General features: G+C 35.6%; 2 protein-coding genes across 2 annotated transcripts in view; one reads left to right on the top strand and one right to left on the bottom strand.

Annotated features, from left to right (window-relative positions):
• The window catches only part of LOC133204885 (extracellular matrix organizing protein FRAS1-like), a 37,715-nt gene extending 27,181 nt beyond the window's left edge, over positions 1–10,534 (top strand). The window contains exons 29-45 of the mRNA XM_061340631.1: positions 55–178; positions 265–476; positions 1,626–1,773; positions 2,154–2,359; positions 2,490–2,646; positions 3,832–4,032; positions 4,368–4,555; positions 5,050–5,133; positions 5,271–6,047; positions 6,275–6,533; positions 6,719–6,879; positions 7,274–7,383; positions 7,493–7,656; positions 7,754–7,846; positions 7,966–8,078; positions 8,162–8,308; positions 9,914–10,534. Coding sequence (XP_061196615.1) covers positions 55–178; positions 265–476; positions 1,626–1,773; positions 2,154–2,359; positions 2,490–2,646; positions 3,832–4,032; positions 4,368–4,555; positions 5,050–5,133; positions 5,271–6,047; positions 6,275–6,533; positions 6,719–6,879; positions 7,274–7,383; positions 7,493–7,656; positions 7,754–7,846; positions 7,966–8,078; positions 8,162–8,308; positions 9,914–10,534 — 3,765 coding nt within the window. The remainder of the gene's footprint in view (positions 1–54; positions 179–264; positions 477–1,625; positions 1,774–2,153; positions 2,360–2,489; positions 2,647–3,831; positions 4,033–4,367; positions 4,556–5,049; positions 5,134–5,270; positions 6,048–6,274; positions 6,534–6,718; positions 6,880–7,273; positions 7,384–7,492; positions 7,657–7,753; positions 7,847–7,965; positions 8,079–8,161; positions 8,309–9,913) is intronic.
• Positions 10,535–17,136: 6,602 nt separating this feature from the next.
• On the bottom strand, positions 17,137–19,167 carry LOC133203434 (E3 ubiquitin-protein ligase Trim36-like). Its single transcript, XM_061339217.1, has one exon. The coding sequence runs from the start codon at positions 19,165–19,167 to the stop codon at positions 17,137–17,139; it is 2,031 nt and encodes a 676-aa protein (XP_061195201.1).
• Between the last annotated feature and the right edge of the window lie 120 nt (positions 19,168–19,287).

Here is a 19,287-nt window from a genome sequence, read left to right as displayed (position 1 = left end):
AAACAACATACAATCAATCAATCCACTTTAATGTTTTCTCAATTTGTTAACTAGGTGATAGATGACAGTATCTTTGAAAGCTCTGAAGAGCTTGAACTAAGACTTGCGGATCCCTCTTACAATGCCAGGATAGGACTTCTGTCTTCAGCTACAGTCATTATTGATGGACCTAATGATGGTAGGCAAACCTAAGTAAAGAATAAAACATAAAACAATTAAAAACTATAATATCAGTGTGATTTACTGATTTGTCTCTGACATTAGAGTCCAGCATACATTGGTCCTTGCCTTATTACCATTTTGATGAAGATGCTGGAGATGTGGAGGTGGAGCTGCTCCGGTCAGGGTCTGACCTCTCCCATACTTCTGTGGTCTGGTGTGCCACCAGACTCTCAGAACCACCCTCAGCCACCCCCGGTGAGGATTACATACCGAGCTCCACCCAGATCACCTTTGCTCCAGGCCAATCCTCTCAGGTGAGCAGAGATACTGACTGTCAAGGACTGTTGGTTTTATATAGTGTGTGGATAGTTTTGAACCAGACACGTTTAACAAAAAATAAAACTTTACCATAAATTATTAGATTTAAATTAAATATATAAAGTCTGGAACATTGCAGACAGTGCTTTTTATGCCCTGCCATGAATATGGCCGGGACATATAGAGTTTTGTCATGTCCATCTTCTGTCCTTCCATCTTTCCATCCTTCAGTTCTTCCATCTGTCCATCTGTCATGCTTTGCATTTAGCTCGGTTCAAAGCTCAGTTTCAAAGGAACTATTCAAGATATTTTTATCAAACGTCATATGGTGATACGTATTGATGAGAGATATTCAACTGCATCAACATTTTTTACCTTGATCTTTCCTTTGACCTTGACCTCACTTTTCTTAAATTAATGTTAAGCTCAGTTTTAAACAAACCATTCAAAATAGTGTTATCAAACTTCATATGCTGATACATACTGAAGTAATCCATTCAACTGCATCAACATTTTTTTACCTTAACCTTTCCTTTGACCTTGACTTAAATTTTCATAAATTAGTGTTTAGCTCAGTTTTGAAGAAACCATTCACAATATTTATATCAAACTTTGTATGCTGATACATACTGATGAGAGCTATTCAACTGCATCAACATTTTTTGACCTTGATCTTTACTTTGACCTTGGCCTCACTTTTCTTAAATTTGTGTTTAGCTCAGTTTTAAAGAAACCATTAATGATATTTTTATCAAACTTCATATGCTAATACACACGGATGTAAGCTTTTCAACTGCATCAACATTTTTTGACCTTGATTTCACTTTTATTAAATTTGCATTTTGCTTAGCTTTAAAGAAACCATTTAAGATATTTTTATGTATGCTTATGCACTTATACATAATTTGGTGAGAATTCATCATCTTTATTCTATTTTTGAAGAAACTATTCAAGATATTCTCATCAAACTTCATACACTAACACAAATTTTCATGTTGCATTATTAATATACCCTTGGTGGTGCATTTATGCCCTATGGATGTATTTCTAGTTATAAACAATGTGAATCCAACTGTATGAAAATTAACTACATTTTTAAAACGTACCAACTTATTAACTAACTACTATTTGTGTCTCTGAAACAGAAATGTCATCTGACTCTTTTGGATGACAGTGTGGAGCCAAGGCTAGAAGGCAATGAGACGTTTGTTGTCTGGCTGAGTACTCCAGTAGGAAGTTCCCTGGGAATTCCCCACACAGCTGTTGTTACTATTTATGATGGTCATTTAGACAGTAAGTGTCTGATCATTTAATTTTTTCAGTGAATATTAAAATCACCTATTTATTTAAGGTGACTTCAAAGGTCTATTACTATCTTTCCAATTTGTTTGTATTGAGACTGTGTGTCTGTAAACTTTAGTCCATTTTATCGTCTCCAAAGCCTGTTTATCAAGCCCATATACTGTTGTGCATGGTATCTTTAAGACAGGGGAAACAAAAATCATGAATCATGAAATGCATTCAAATATCAATCACTAGCAAGAAAATTTATAACAGACCAACTTGTAGAACTAACATGTGAGATACAGGTGGCTGTTAAGGCCCATGAGCCTCTTGTTACTTCAGTTTAAACAATATACAATGTGCTAGAAAAATAAGTAATGATTTTTTAGTTCCAACTATGGAATTTACATACACTGAGATGATCGTAAAAGAGAATGATAGAGTGGTACACATCCCCATCAGAAGATTAGGAGATACCAGCCAGAATTCCTCAGTTATCTGCTACACACGACAAAACACTGCAGTAGTCATGATGGATTACAGTGAAAGACCACTCACTGAAGCCTCAAGAATAACATTTCTACCTGGAGAACAGGTAAAATATGTCAAAGAATGAAGAAAATCTTGTGGTTCTGATATACATGGTGAATATAAAAACTTAATTGTGAGAAATGGCTCATACTTAGGGGGAAAACCCTAAATATTATTCATTTTTCCTTTGGAAGGTGAAAAACTGTTCTGTTGGGATTGTTGATGATAGTGACAATGAACCAGTGGAATTCTTTTTTGTCTGGTTAACTCAACCTAAAGGCACCAAGGATACCAAAGCAGCTGTAGGAAACCAGGTCAAGGTCAAAATAACAATCATCAACCCAGAAGATGGTAAGTATCTGCTTGTCAATGATCTCAGTATTTGCACTGCATTCAGAAAAAAAAAAACCTGTGCAAAATTTATTACCTATAATCCATATGTACGAGGGCTGTTAGAAAAGTTCGCGGACATGTTCCATTGTGAGCGCACTATTTCCACAAAACCGGTTAAACTCTCCAGATAAAAACTTTACCTATTTTCCAGTAAATATACAAAGGTTTGATGTTTTCCAGTAATCCTTAAAAAATATACAGTTATATTATTTTGATAAAACATGCTTCACGGAGCATGCTACTTTTTCGTATGTTTACATTGCATAGACTTTTTATTGAAATTTAAAATTGCACAGTTGTAGCGCAGAAAGAATTATGATATTTTACCTGTCGCTATAGTATTCATGAAACGTCACTTGCCGAAATTTTGAATTAAATTGGAGGATGTATGACTGTTTTATAGCCATTTATAAATAATCAACGCGTAAAAACAAAGCCAAGAATGGGAACGTCATTGAACGTCATGGAGCACCGAGCTACTAAAAAAGTATGTGTGCATACAGGAAAATGTCTAAAAATAGACTAAAATGCTTCTAGATGCTGCTGGAAATTCTCTACACGTACAAAGGACAAAAGTATTCAAATGGTAGCTAGTTTTATAAAAATGGAAGGATTAACATTTTTGATGATCAACTCCATCGATACCTCAATACCCCACTTATCGCATGGACGTTGCGCCTATGGATTTTGCATTGTTTCCTTACCTGATTGCTTAACTGCGTATACATTTATTTTAAGATATCTCTAATAACCGAAACAGCACAAAAGACATTATAGAAGAAAAGTAACATGTCTTGATATAGAATTTTTAATTTTTAAGAAGAAAAAGACAAGAAAAGTTGAAAGAAATGAAAGATATTTAGAACTTTTAAAAGCTTAACGGGTTTGAAATCTGGTTGTCACGTCACTTAACGTCAAGTGATTGCTCCATGAATCCTATGACCGCATTGTAAAATCATTGTAAATTTTCAAAATTTTAGTAAATGGACCTGATTTTTTACATACTAATAAACAAAAGATAGTAATTTAATCAGACATAGGTCATACCTCATAGTACACAATAGATTTTCCGTAAATCAAAGTGTCCGCGAACTTTTCTAACAACCCTCGTATATGTTTAAGCTTAGATAATTGTTATTGTAGCTCCAACACTTCAGTTTGAACAAGAAGAATACACAATTCATGAGCCAAGCATTGGTGATCATTCGGGTATAGTGAGTCTGAGAATTATCAGAAATGGGGATGTAAGTGGTACCTCCACCGTCCGCTGTAGTACAAGAGATGGCTCAGCTGTGTCAGGAAAAGACTACAATGCTAAAAGTCAGATTATAACATTCTCACCAGGTTAGTAGACTACAATGCTAAAAGTCAGATAATAACTTTCTAAACACGTTAGTCTCTGTTGATAATCTTTAAGGTTCACCATCACTCTGTTCACACAACTGAAATGTAAACAATTTCAGCATTCCTTGTGAGACAAAATGTTACAGAAATGGCCTTTTAACTTGACTGATTCTTCTTATAGTGGTTAATACTAGTGAGAGTTATCTCTCTTGGAGGGTCAGTGAACCTTGAGGAATCTTTAGCTAAGAATTGGGATCTAAACCAAGAGGAAGAGTTGTACCTAATAGAGATGTAAATGTTTATAGACAGTTGTACATTTTTCTGGGCTTTTGCAGGGGAGAGGTACATAGATTTTCCAGTGGAGATCCTCCATAACAACAATATTGAGTGGCATGAGTCATTTCGGGTCATACTTGGTCCAGAGGACCCAACAGGAGCGGGCCTGGGAGACAGGGCTTTGGCCAAAGTCACTATACTGGACGATGAAGTATCAGGCAGTCTTATCTTTCCTGCTCCACCCATTGTATGTTGAATACAGTACACTTTGTTTTGTTTTGTTTTTTTCTACTTACCTGTCTCTGAAAAGAAAAAAAAGCATTTCTTGATTGATTTTTGTTTTAAAGTTTTATAATTAATAGATTTAAGTTTCATAACATATGTTACATTTAATGCTTTTAAACTTTGAAATGTTACTTTATTTAAGAAGTTCACCTCATGAGTCTCATAGTTACCAAATTTAAAATATTTTTAATGTCACTTTATGCACTACAGTTTTAACTGGTAAGTAAACTATAGCCTTGAGAGAAGAAAGTGCTTTGAGGAGCATGATTAATGTAAAAAGATTTGCAGCAATGTTTTGTAAAGCTTAAAACAGATTTCTTGCGAAAGTGACTGCATGACCTGAGAAATGCCAGAAATTATGTTGCTTTATAGGATAAACAGATAAATTTATTTGAAGAATCAAAACAAAGAGACTGTATCCTTTAAAAATATGTGTTTGTTTTCTTTCTGACACAGGTGGTATCTCTGTTACACTTAGATAATATACAAAAGGACTATAAAGAGGACCCCTCCCCTGGTTACCCCCTTGTCTGTGTGTCTGTAAGTAAAAGTAGAGTCTTGACAGTTACATCTTTTTTTTTTAATGCTTACTTTTGTCCTCCATTTATTCAATATCAGTTTTGAATTTCCCATATTTATTATAATATGATAACACTTTATCCTTTATTTGTTTACAGCCTTGTGAGATACAGTATCCATCATACAGTATTACTCACTCTTTGTGTGAACAGTCAGGAATCAACCAATCAGCTGTCTCCTATCGTTGGGAGGTTGCCATGCCAACCACTTACCAAGGCACAAGACCTCCCTTTGTCATGGTGACAGACAACACTCCCTTTACAAGTGTTGACTCCAAGGTTCTTGACAGTATTTACTTCCGTCCATCATTTCGTGTTCGTTGTACCATTCAGCCTCTTCATTCTAATGGTAATCCCGGTATACCATCAAAGAGTCATGAAGTCAGGATTAACCATAACAATGGTATTTGTAATTCCCCTGTTTTCAGGGGAACACCCAATAGTTACAGTGCACAATCATTTCTTGCCAATTTAAAATATGTGGGACCAGGTGATAGAAAGCACCCCAACACTGTCCATATTTCCATCAGAGTTCCACATCAGGATGGCCATCTTCCACTTATCTCCACTTACCCTATCCACAATCTACGCTATCTGCTGGCGGAGCCTGTGTACAGACAACAGCATTTGTGTTCTAACTTTATAAGTCCCAATGAGCTCTCAGGGATTGTTAACTCTGGCTTTCTGAACAGTGCACACACAGAGCCATCCCTATACAAATTTCCTCACCAGTTTGATCCAGTTTTTCGAGAGAACAAGACTTTAGATCTGTATCGCCATTTAAACTTGAAGTCCTGCATGTGGAAATTTGATGCATGGTATCACATGACTGATTTAGTGGATGTTTGTGGTGGAAAAGTAACTTCTGATTTTCAGGTATTTCGGGTAATTTGTAGAGTAACACCAGCATTATATGATGATAAAAAATGTAAAAGTATCTGACTAAATTTTTCTCCCCTTGCAACTACTGTGTAACTTACATTTTTTATGCATTTATCATTCATTGCAAGCAAGGAATCAGGAAGCATCAAAATTTAAATGTTTTGCAAATTTTGTATGAATTTTGTATGAATATTGATTAAATGTTCATGTTTCCTTTCCAGGTCAAGGATGCTGGAAAGACTTATCTCACAGTGACGGTGCCCCTGTATGTTTACTATGTGTATGCCACAGCCCCTATAGGGTGGGGTTCCCTTCAGCATCACACCCAGATGGAATTCTCTTTTTACTATGACACCATTCTGTGGCACACAGGACTTGAAACCAAGGGCACTGTATCAGGAGATCTGCAGGTCCTCAAAATTTTGGTTGGCAGGGATGGGAAACTTATTGTTGATTTTAAAACCCATGCCAGGTTCAGAGGTAAAAATTAACTTACTTGGTATTTATAAGTTGCATAACTTTATTGTATTTTCAAAATTACAAAAGATTTTTTTTAGCTTTATTGCAGTGAAAAGTTTTGAAATCTAACAACGATGATGGAAACCAGTCTTGCATCAGTGGTTATTGTGATGGTTATTTATTTATCCTTATGACTCCTTTTTTAGGTTTATATGTAATACAACACCACACCTTGCCTAATGTGGAGAGTAGAGTTATTTCCCCTGAAGGGATGTCCCTCCACATGGATCTGACACTTGTGTGGGGGCAGCAAACCTTTGACAGCCCACAGCAGCTGTGGAGAACCTCCAGTGACTTCAGCATCAAGGTTTGTTTTATTGAGGAAGTCAGCTGCTGACTGATCAGCTACTGTGACTTAACAAGCATGTCATATATACTGTAAACCGATTATTATTTGTAATATCTTTATTTCGCGATTCTTCAGTTTGGAATCCATCCGCAACTACTAAAATTCACCACAAAGGTAACATTTTACATAAATACATAGGTGAATTATTGGTTCGCGGCGAGAAAGCTTTGCGAGTAAAAGAAGGTCAGGAAACTCGCAGATATTTCTTGCTCCCGAATAAAAGTTGGTTTACAGTATAATGTAGAGGTGTCAGTGATGTGATGTCATTCTTTTGTTCTCATTGTCTAAATATACAATTTAAAAAAAAAAAAACAAAAAAAACTTATGTGCACAATGTCCATATATATTACAGGATTACACAGGTACATATGTATTGGAACTTGTTCCCTGCACTGTCCATCCAACCCAGAAATACATCTCTAACCAGTCCCCTATACCCTGCACTGCCCAACCCCATCAAAGGTAGTGTGTGTGTCTGTAGCTATACCTAGTCTTTAAATAGTTTTATATACATGATCTATATAGTATATTCTTAGGAATAAATCTTAAAATTGTTGTTTTCAAATTTAAGATTTGAGGTGCCTATAGCCTTCCAGCAATCAAACCACCCTGTCCCTCTTGTATATTCACTGGACACATCCTTTCAACTAACAAGCAATAAAAAGGTGTTCTTAATGGACATTCATGATGAACAACTGAAAGAGGAAATGAAATATGATGGCGTGTTTGATCATGGTATGTGAGAAAATCATTTGTTGGATGATAAAGTGCAATAACTTGGTTTTATAGAGATTTTCATTACGCTACAAGAACTTTCATTTTGCACGTGTAGGGCAGACAGTTTATGGGCGAGTATCATGGAACCCAGAACAAGATCTAAAGTCAGCCTACAGACTGTCTATTCAGAAAGTCTACCTCTGTGCAGGTAAAATAAGTTTTGGCATTTGTAAAATTTATGAAACTGCTGTATAAGATGACATATATTTTATTCATTATTTTTCAACATATCAAACCAAAAGTAACTAATATTTTGTGTATTTTCAGGGAAGAATGGTTTTGTTCCAAACTATGATCCTGAAGGGAATATATTTGGGGAAGGAAAACAATATGGATGTATTCAACCAAGTCCTGACCTCCAGTATAGGTTTCTTCTCCTGGTGAGTGGAGGGTCACATGGTACAATAAGTACAGTTCACTTAAAAATTTTGTTACAAACATAAGTTTCATATTTTTTTTACAGGACAGAGGAAATACAGATGTGACCCAGAAGAAATTTCAAGGGGTTCCATTTAATGCAAAGTTTGCCAGTAACAGTGTAAAGCTCCATTCACTAGAAGCCTTTCCAGGGGTGGATGGATTTTCATTTAGTGTAGATCCTTTGTACAAGGTAAATGGAAATAATTTTCCTTCTAAACAATTTTCTTCCATCTGAACAATATGGTTTCTTACAGTTGCATTATTACTTAATTCTGAACTAGACTTTGACCCGTGCGTGCACGGGTTGACATTGTTATGAATGCATCCATGTGCATATCGGACATTTACCAAGGGTATCCAAGTAGGAAAGTAGGAACTTGAAAGTACTTCTTGCTGCAATAATGAAACCTTTTCCTGGGGGTGGGGGTGGGGGTTACAACTCTTTTTGGATCATACAATATCATTTCCATTTTTTTTTAATTGAAATCATATAATGTAATCAGAAACATTTTAAAATAAATGTTTTTGATGTAATTATTCAGAGCATCAAGTTTTCCAAAATATTTAGTAAAGTCTGAGTTTACCGCAAACTTTAAAGTTTACTGACCTTGACCGATTTTATTTTGGGACAGCCAATGAGAATTTAATTGGGAGCGGATCTTGAACTGAATATGGGAATTTTTCTTACTTCATACGTAAATAATGTAGCAAAAATAAAATACATACCTCATAAACATGTATTTATTACATTTTCAACAGTGTAATACTGTAATTTATTTACTGAATAAAAGTGATATTCTGACACAGTGTGAAAGGATATAAAAAATGGTATTCTCAAAGTGTGAGAATATCAGAAGTGCGGCAAAACGTACAATTTCCCTTCCCTTCACGAAGAGTGTTTTAAAAAAAAATCCCTGGCTTGTTATAAGATAGAGTTAATGAGCCATCCTGACAGAGACTAATAGTTATACTGACAAAGTTTTTTCCAAATATGTCGTTAAAAATCCACGTTTACAACGTTTTTTTCAATCTCGCAGTCGCTTAGCTATGATGTCTCAACCGCTCAACTATGACGTCACAGCCTATGACACTGTGCTACGAAAAGACAGAGGCAAAGGGAAAATCTAAGAAAATGTAATAAACAGAAAATTTAATGTTTTGTAGATGAATATGGAATTATTTCACTCGTGAGACAGGATTTTTTGATATTTTCACTCGTGCTTCGCACTCGTGAAAATATAAAAAAAATCATGTCTTACTCGTGAAATAAATTACATATTCATCTACAAAACATTGAATATCCTCTATTTTTACGTCGTTATATCGCGTTAATTGTGAATTTTTATAGAGCAATATACATCAACATAAGCTTAAAAAAATAAATCATGAAAAAATAACTTGGGAAGCACTAAATACATATTGGGGGGTGGGGGGGTTCTGTCCCCAAGCACCTGTGCTCTGATACTGATTTGAACACCGTTATTTAGCGTGAATGTAATGCGCACGCGCAAGATTGTAAAATCCAAAAAATCCAGATGATTTCCGGAATTTTTTGAGGAATTTTCGTTGATTATTAATTAGCGAAGCTTAATTCAGAAAAAATAAAAACAAATTGGTAATCTTCAAGTACCAATGATGTTTAAAATATATAAAACAAAAGACAGCACTCTTCCGATTTATCGGTATTAAAAGCCAAAAATTCGAGTCTATAATTTTAATATAGTAGTATAGATGATGGAGATAAAGGTTTCTGTTTCTTAGAATGATTTAAACTGTTTTATTGTTGTATTTAAAGGTAACCTCAGGAAATCAGTGGTATCTACAGGTGATCTACCTCATTACGACGTCCAGCAGTGACAGTGGTTTTCATCAGGTCAAACGCTCAGCAGGTCTATATAGACAAAAAAGAGACACAAGTTCATTAGAAGATCTATTAGAATCCATAGAGAAAAATGGAAGAAAAAATGGCACAAATATTTGTCATCTACCTCTTATGAACGCTCAAACTGACCAAATAGGGGGCATCCCATTAAACAGTTCCCCTGACCAATCAGAGAAGACTCCAACTGAAAGTTCACCAATGGCAGTGCCCATTGTTATCCCAGTGTTAAGTGTGTTATTGTGTGTTATTATAATTGTGATATTTATTGTGTATCGTAGGAAGAAAAGGAGAAAACATGATAAATCTAGTCAAGAAAAACCAAGTACACTTGATAGAGCAGCTCAAAATCCCATATGCCAAAGACAGATACAGAGAAACTCGCTCTCCTTCTCCAGAATTAATGTCAATGTTAAGGAACTGAAAGACAGCATTGTGACACAGGGGGAGGGTGATAGAACAGCCAGTGTGGATCTCACCACCTCCAGTGATAATGCTCAGACCAGCAGGAAAAAATACACAGGAACTGAAGTTTAACCTCAATTTTATTTTTAGGTGGGGATGGGGGTGGGGGGAGGGGTCTTTTGGCTTGTGAATGGTTTAATTGTTTTACTAAAGCTAACTTGTTCTAATTTTTAATTATGTACACTTTCTGAGAAAGTTATTATTACTAATTTTGTTGACAATAAGAAATCCTACATTTGATTTTAGAATATAACATGCATTGAGTGTATGAAAGTTTAAGTGCCTTGGATATTGATATTGAAAAAAAAAAAATGTGTACACGAATTTGGTTTGGTTTTTGCAGTAGAGATACGATACATTGTTGACTGTTTAATTACACTTTTTCATACAATCATCTCACATTTGATCTCCCATCTCGATCTTCAGCAGGCATTCTATTTTTTTTTCATTTTCATGGCAAGGTTGAGAAGAGGGCAATCTCAAATGATGCAAATTGATCAAGATTTTTTTTTTATACTACTCATGTAATTTACATGTATATGTACATTAAATGTGATATCGCTAACACTAAAGATAATACTCATCCAAGTGTCTGTGGATTTGATGAAAGTTGTGTTAGTGGGAGATGAATTTGTTGAGCAACACTCCACATGTGCAATATTTTCAATATTATTTTTGTTATATATTGGAAGCATGACTATTTATTAAACAACGTGTAAAATCTGACTTTTTAATTGTCAATTGACGATATTTTACTTGTGTTGGAAGTTAAGGATTGGATGCAGTGAGTATAACAGTAAAGTTTTTGTTAGCTCACCTGAGCTGAAAGCTCAAGTGAGCTTTTCTGATCACATTTTGTCTGTTGTCCATCTCTGTCCATCTGTTTGTAATTTTTCACATTTTCAACCTCTTCTCCAGAACCACTGTGCCAATTTCAACCAAACTTGCCACAAAGCATCCATGGGTGAAGGAGATTCAAGTTTGTTCTTTCAAGGAAAGATGATTAAGAATTAGTGAAAAATTGATGGTATCTTTTAAAAATCCTCTTTTCAAGTACCACTTGGCCAGAAAAGGTAAAATTTATATAAACCTTCTTTACATAGTGTAGATTCAAGTTTGTTCAAATCATGACCCCTGGGGGTTGGGTGGGGCCACAATGGGAGTCAAAGTTTTACATAGGAATATATAGGAAAAAATCTTTAAAAATCTTCCTCTGAAGAACAGTAAAGGCATGATTAGTCATTTGATATGGAAGCATCCTCAGGGGGTTTTGTTTCAAGTTTGTTCAAATCTTCACCCCCTGGCAGTAGGGTGAGCCACATTTGGGATCAAAGTTTTACATAGGAATAAATAGGAAAACTTTAAAAATATTTAAGATTAGCAAAGTCATGTGTAGACATATTGATATGATATGGATGCATCCTTATGTAGTCTAGATTCAATTTACCTCAAATCATGACCCCCGGGGATTGGGTGGGGCCACAAAGGGGGATAAAAGTTTTGCATAGGAATATATAGGAAAAAATCTTCTTAAGAACAGTAAAGCCATGGTTAGTCATATTGATATGGAAGCATCTTCAGGTAGTGTAGATTCAATTTTATTCAAATTATGACCCCAGGGGGTAGGATGGGCCACATTGGGAATCAAAGTTTAACATAGGAATATATAGAAGTAAATATGTAAAAACCTGCTTCTGAAGAATAGCAAAACCATGATTGGTCATATTTAAATGGAAGCATCCTCAGATAGTGTAGAATCAAGTTTGTTCAAATCACGACCCCCGTTACACAAAAAGATTCTACTTTCGTCACGTGGTACTTGCGGCCCATTGCTACATTTGGCATACATTTTATGTACTGAAACACTCTCAGTATTCACGAATTATGGGAGCTTCATTACCAAACACAGTCGAAAATGGTATTGAGGGAAACATTAAAAATAATATACTTTATGTCAATACATGTAGGTTAGAGCAATTTTATTTCAAGAATAAGTGTCTTGGTTGCTATGGTAACACAGCATACCAACACAATTTGTGGCTTAGTTTTAATAAATACTACCACCTCAAGGAAGGGCACAGAGAATCAAAACTGCTAAATATATATACATATCTCTTCAACACCTTGTAACACAGCATACAGAAAATTCGAAAGTTACTACTACATTATAAAGTAACCATGGGGATCTCTTGGCAGTTTTTAAAGCAATTATTCCTTGCTAAAGAAATTATTCCTTGCTACTTTACGAATTTAGTTACTGTCTAATCAAACAATATATTATCTTAATCATCTAAAATTATATTAATCTAATGAAACAAGAGCTGAATAATAGATATTGATCGAGTTCGATGAAAGAAAGAATATTGTTGATATGTTCCCCCCAAAAAGGACGATTTTTACACATAACGACTTTTGTTCTTTCTTAACTTCGTAGCAATATTGAACCTTACATTACGCTTCTTGCACTCGGTGATCTCGAGATTGTATGGTGGTCAGAATTGAAAGTCAGGGTGTTTGTTTATATAATGAATTTAAAAAGTTTTGCTATACTTTACTATACTATCTAAGGAAACTACAGATTTTAAAAGATTTTTTATACGTTTTTTCCCCATATTATTCCATAGAAACGCTATATTTTAGACTACATTTTGAACTTCTTGAAATGTAGAATTTTAGACCACACCATTCCGTTTATAAAATTGCTTTCAAGCTTTATATAGAAAAATACTCTGTAAAAAATACACACAGAGAAATAATTAAAAATCACTTAATATTGTCATAGCAACCAAATAAAGAATATCATACTTATTAATGATTCCTTTTATTTTTTGAATAAGTAATCAACATGAATGAATAAATTTAATGCTTTTCAATACTTTCTTTCCATGGTAACGTTATAAATGTTTTCCTGTGCGTAATTGCGTGTGACATCAAGTCTTCAACTTTGGAAACGTTCACTTTTCTGCATTGCTGCAAACGTTAGTAATACGACTCTCGAAATGTTCAAACATAGGTAACCAAAGATTACGAAGTTCACCTCGACGAATATTATCTATAAGTAATGCAAATTTCACATCATATTTTTTTTCTGGTTAGTGTACATGCCAAGATCAATATCCTTACAAGTTTGGTTTACGTAGGACGTATAGTTACTTGGAAATAGACCTGCTTAAAAAAACTTACTAATGAAGAAAATTTAGGTCAGTTCCAACATTCTAAACAAGTCTGAAAGTTTTCATTCTTAGATGCATCATCTATGCAAATTTAATCATAACAGGCCATAATATTGTATAGGTATATACTCCAAAAAAATTACCCTGGTCACTCATCTGGAAAATCTAAGTTAGATCCAGCATCCGAAGCAAGTGTGGTAGTGTTTATCCCTAGATGCATCATTCATACAAGTTTAGTCCAGGTAGGGCTTATACATGTAGTTACTAGGGAAAGGACTTGCTCCTAAAACTTTATACGGGACGCCGACGCTAACGCCGGGGGTGTAGCATAAGCTCATCTCGACTTCGTCGAGGTGAGCTAAAAATGTTAATTTCAAAACTTTGTGGCAGCTTGCCATGGTAACCATGATACAAGGCACTTATTTTTACCTGATGGGAGTTTGTGGTATATATCTAGTAAGAAATGCTACTCTATAAAGTTAATTACAGAGAATGGCTTTTCATAAAGTTTCAAATTGTCTTTAAAATATTTTGTATCAGTGTATCATGCATTTTCAAAACATATTAGTGTGATATTTCAATGCGTTTCCATTACCAGTTCCCAGAGACTGTGTTTTTTTTTTTTGTTTTTTGAATTACAGTTCAGCTTCACTATCTTTGATATCTCGAATACCGTGGATTATATCAGATACTGCCAGTTGCAACAATGTACCTACACTCACTGCACAGATTGTAGCCCCACCGTTATATGTTTACAGTAATATGGTTGATGAAAATATAGGAATAAGTTTCCATGATATTGTATTTCAAAGATTTTGCACAAAAAATTGACATTAGTAAATTAGAAACTGTTATCATGTACATTTATTGATTTTCAATGGTCTGTGGCAATCGTTTTGTACCATCAACAGCATTGACTCTCTTCAATCTCGAGGCGTATATTGACGACAGGTCTGTTGCGATGTAATTTACGTGTTTGCAAGAATCAATCTGACATTGTCTTATGCAACATGCGATGAACGGGTGCAACAATCAGATGCAACACTAAAATATCTACCCCTAGACTGAGCAAAATGTGGTTGTTCTGGACATTTTTTGTATATATTTGTGCATCGTTCTGCAGCAGACTAACAGTAACATGTCTCAAGAGAGACAATGGTTTACGATCAATTTACAATTCATGTTTTCTTTGTTTGTGAATTCCTCTACGTTGAGCAACTAAAAATCCTAAAATAATTTGCCAAATATTAAGAAGCAAACAATATTTGCCTTTGTCGTTGTTGCTAGCTCAATTTGTTTTAAAGTTTTATAAAACTCACCTTATTCTTGCGTTTCAGACAATAAGTGACTTAAACAGCAAGTCTCCGTGGATATCATACTCAGTAATCGTATATATAGGTAAAACAAAAATTTCTGAGCTCTAAGGGTTTGTATCTAAATTTTATTAAGACCAAAAAGTAAAGTTTGTGGATTAACAAAGGACAATGCAGATATTCATCATTTAATGTACATTGTAATAATAAATAAACAGAACAATAACAATTACAATTGCAACTAATTATATATAAATACTAGGATAAGACCGCGGAACATTAACTGGCAAAATTGGAAATATGCAGCTTACGTCATTTCCATCTGTTATCGCCAAAACATTTAATGATAGACAACGAAATGGGCGGGTACAATTTGACACGGACGTCCGAGAAAACACTGGATTGAAATTCTAGTTTGAAATTCATTTTCAATCCACCTCAGCTACGCTAGAACGCACAGTGTTACTGATTGACCCAGAAGACAAATAATTTGAAATATATATAAATCAGAATTTTCTATCCCATGTTTTTAAAGAAATATTTGATTTCTGTTTGGTATGTGTATGTGTGTGGTTGTGTGTGTGTGGGGGGGGGGGGGTAGGAGTGGGCTGAACGATCTTGGAAATGAATAAGAAAGTGTTCTTTTAGTTTGGACAACCCCTCCCTGTTTTTGTTTGTCAAACATTTTTTTCAGAGAAGAAAAAACTAAAAAATAAAAGCTGTTGTCATCCTTGTCACCCCCCTTCTAAAATCAAATGGCCGTCCCCTAAAAAAAAATAATCTCTCTCTTCAATAACTCTGACGTGTCCTTAAAATTATAGGCTAAAAAACTCATATTAATATGAATTTCAAACAATATGTATTTGGGAATTGAATTTATTTGTCTTTTGGATCATACATTCACACTTAAGGTTTGAAAACAGCTCAGGTGGATTGAAATTGAATTTCAATTTTTTTTCAGTGAAGAAGTCACTTTTGTAACCCTACAAATAATAAATATATTCTTTTATGCGAGGCATAATCATACATGTAAATAATCTGATTCGACCATTAATTAATCTCCATTGATTAATTTTTAACTATACATATCTGGGAACTGAAATTATTTGTCGTTTGGATCACACATTATAACTTTGCCAAAAACAGCTCAGGTGGATTGAAAATGAATTTCGAATTGCAATTTCAATCCAATGTTTTCGCAGACGTCCGTGTCAAATTGTACCCGCCCATTTCATTGTATATCATCAAGTGTTTGACTGCGACAGATGGAAATGACGTAAGCTGCATATTTCGAATTTTGTCAGTTAATGTTCCACGGTCTTATCCGACTACAATACTGTTGGAGGCTGGAGGCAGCCCCCCCCCCCCCCCCCCGGTTATATATGCAAGATACATTCATTACAATTTGAAAAGACTACGTTACCATGATTTAATCGAGTTCTTATATAAGTCCACAGGCATAATTATTTTTTGACATTTCAAATGTCGCTTCTAGATTTTTTTTTCTCTCTCTTCCTCTCAATGCTCTCTAACGTAGTCACACCCTGCTACGAGAAGCAAGTGTATTCGTCATGTGGTCCAGTCTTTCCTTTTTAATTCATCTTTTTTTTTATAATGCGCACAGAACTCTTGTTTTTTTTTCACTTGAGTTTGGTCGGAAATCATTATATGTTATGGTGTCCGGATAGGGCCATTTGCAAAAGCTCAACAGCGCGTTCAGAAAAACACGCCGTCGCACGAACACACAACACGCCATCGCGTAACACATCTTGAACAACACGCTGTCACGCTAACACATGTTTGCACAACACACCGTCGCGCTATCACAAAGCTGTGTTAGAGACTTGTGTGACAGCGCGACGGCGTGTTGTGTAAAGTTGTCTTAGCTCAACAGCGTGTTGTTTGAAAGCGTGTTAGCGCGACGGCGTGTTGTGTATGAGCGCAATGACGTGTTTTGTATAATTGTGTTAGTGTGATGGCGTGTTGTGTGTTAGCGCGATGGCGTGTTTTTCTGAACGTGGTGTTCAGCTTTTGCAAATGGCTCTATCCGGACACCATATATGGTTCTGAAGACGTCAATCTCCCTCCTAAATCTGCAGTTAATTAGGGTCGCACAAAGGGTAAACATTGATTTTAACACAGCTTATCGTTAAAGTTCGCAATATTAAAAAGAAGCGTCGATCCTTCGTCATTCATACATTATTTCATACAGATCTACTGTCTCCGAATGAGAGCAAAGGAGGAACCTCTTACCAGTCTTGTCAAAAGAAATTTTTCTCTCCACGCGATCAGATCCGTCATCGGACTCCGATTCTTCTTCATCGGATTCCGAATCCCTTTTCTTAACTTTATTTTCTTTAGTTGTAAAGTCAATCAAGGTGCGCGCTTTATCCCCATCTTTCGAGATCTGTATGATGTTTTTCCCTGCACATACATACAAGTTTCCATGGCCATCCAAAGAGATATCTTGTATGGAAACTCTTTCCCAATCGATGAAGTCTGTTTTCCGTATAAACACAACACTTCCGTCTATCTCGCTGCATAGAATCATGTTCTTTCTAATACAGTATATTCTACTAAGATCATGGGATAGCGCAAATCGCCCGTTCTCACTGCATGATCCGGGCAGTTTTCTCACAATATCGCCATTTCTGTTCATTACGGCTATATCAGATCCATTGCTGCACAAAAAAATTTCATTGAAAAAATACATACATCTGATGGGCATGCTCGTTTCTATTTCTCTGGTTAACTTAAGAGTGGGATAAATGGAGAATTTGTACAGCTTCTGTTTCATACTAACAGCTATATTCTTCTCCATTGAGTCGACGCATATTGTTGTGGGAGGATCCCGAAATCTGTGAAGCTCTGTGAATTCCGCGTTTTTGTTTACTTCAAGCAACACACCTGTACTGTAACAGGTGCGATTGATTAGAAAGATCCTTCCAGATGAGAGAACGACTCCGTCATAGATGTCGATGTATTCTTCCGTTTCATAAGTAAAATTGGCTCTTTTCTTTGGGACAATATCCGAAGACGGGCATGTTATGTCCTCTAACCCAACGTCAACGTACTCCGCAAAAAGCTGAACATGCTTGTGGATTTCTGATGTTAGTAAGGTGTCTAGTACGTTTTCTTCTAGCTCTGCGACAGACTCTACATTTTCCAATTCCTGAATTTGAGAGTTAATTTGAAGGGTGTGTTCAGTTCTCAGCTCTGACAATTTCTGAATTTTGCGGAAGTACAGAGCAAGCTGCTGCTTAAATTTAGCCGCGGCTACAAAACTTTGTTTGCTCCCAACTTGATCCACCATTTGAATGATATACTTCATTTCATAAAGTAAACGTCGAAATCCTGTAAGTTTGGCCTTAATACTGCTAAGTAAGGTTCCATCTGAAACTTTGATACATTTCTGATGTGTCTCATAATTTTTATGCAGTTTTTTTAATGTCTCCTGTACCGCCGAGACAAAAGTCGATACTCTTTTCTCCATTCGTCTAAATACCTCTGTTTTTTCCTTTTCATGCAAAGTATCAATGGCTGCAGTGGTTTTCTCTCTGATACTGTTAAGTAATATTTTTAAGATAGCCAATTCAATACTTTTATGTTTTACTCTTGTTTCAAATAACTGGTCGAGTGTTCCCACTTTAAGACAAGTTTTGTGTTTGTCGGACATACAAAGGTTACAGCAGGGCTTATCGTGGTCATGACAGTATAATTCCAGTTGTTTCTTAGGGTGGACTGGACAGCGTTCGTTTACTTCAATTTGAAATGACTCAAAATAATCGTTTACTGATGAAACCTGATGAAAGTCCTGATCCAAGATTCTCCGATGTAGGTATTTGTAGCACATCTCACACATGCTCTGTCGGCATGTTCTGCAGTGGAAAATAGCCTCTTTCTTCTCGTTGACCACACGGCAGGGGTCGCAACTCTTCCGAGCTTTGTTCCCATCTCCAGAACAAATCAAATTTTCGACCAGATTATTTATCGGAAATAATTCAACTAAATCTTGTAGGGACAAGTCCTTTGAGGAAATGGTAAATTCATCTAAACACACTGGACACTCCAATGTTCGATATTCGCCAGCCTCCGATTTCTCTATTAATTTTTGAATGCACGGTTCACAAAAGGTGTGTTGACAAGGAAAATCTCTTGGAATGTTTATTTGTTTGTTACACAGAAAACACGGATAGAGACCCGAACCCACAGCATCCATCTTCATTAGATAGCATGTATTTTGTCTTTACGCCTTCCTTATACTTTTATCCTTTGAAAAATCGCCAGAGCAGTAAGTGTGAAGTAGGTGTATTCATTATCTATATTCAATACGTACGAG

This window comes from Saccostrea echinata, unplaced genomic scaffold (assembly GCF_033153115.1).
Source record: "Saccostrea echinata isolate AGI-Se365-2 ecotype Australia unplaced genomic scaffold, CSIRO_AGI_Sech_v1 ptg000002l, whole genome shotgun sequence".
NCBI classification, from domain to species: Eukaryota; Metazoa; Mollusca; class Bivalvia; order Ostreida; family Ostreidae; genus Saccostrea; species Saccostrea echinata.
The sequence above is the reverse complement of the archived record's forward strand: the minus strand, read 5'-3'. Positions and strand labels throughout refer to the sequence as shown.

What these genes read in the sequence shown, in the direction of transcription:
- LOC133203434 (XM_061339217.1), bottom strand. Translation starts at nt 19,167, where the DNA reads ATGGATGCTGTGGGTTCGGGTCTCTATCCGTGTTTTCTGTGTAACAAA.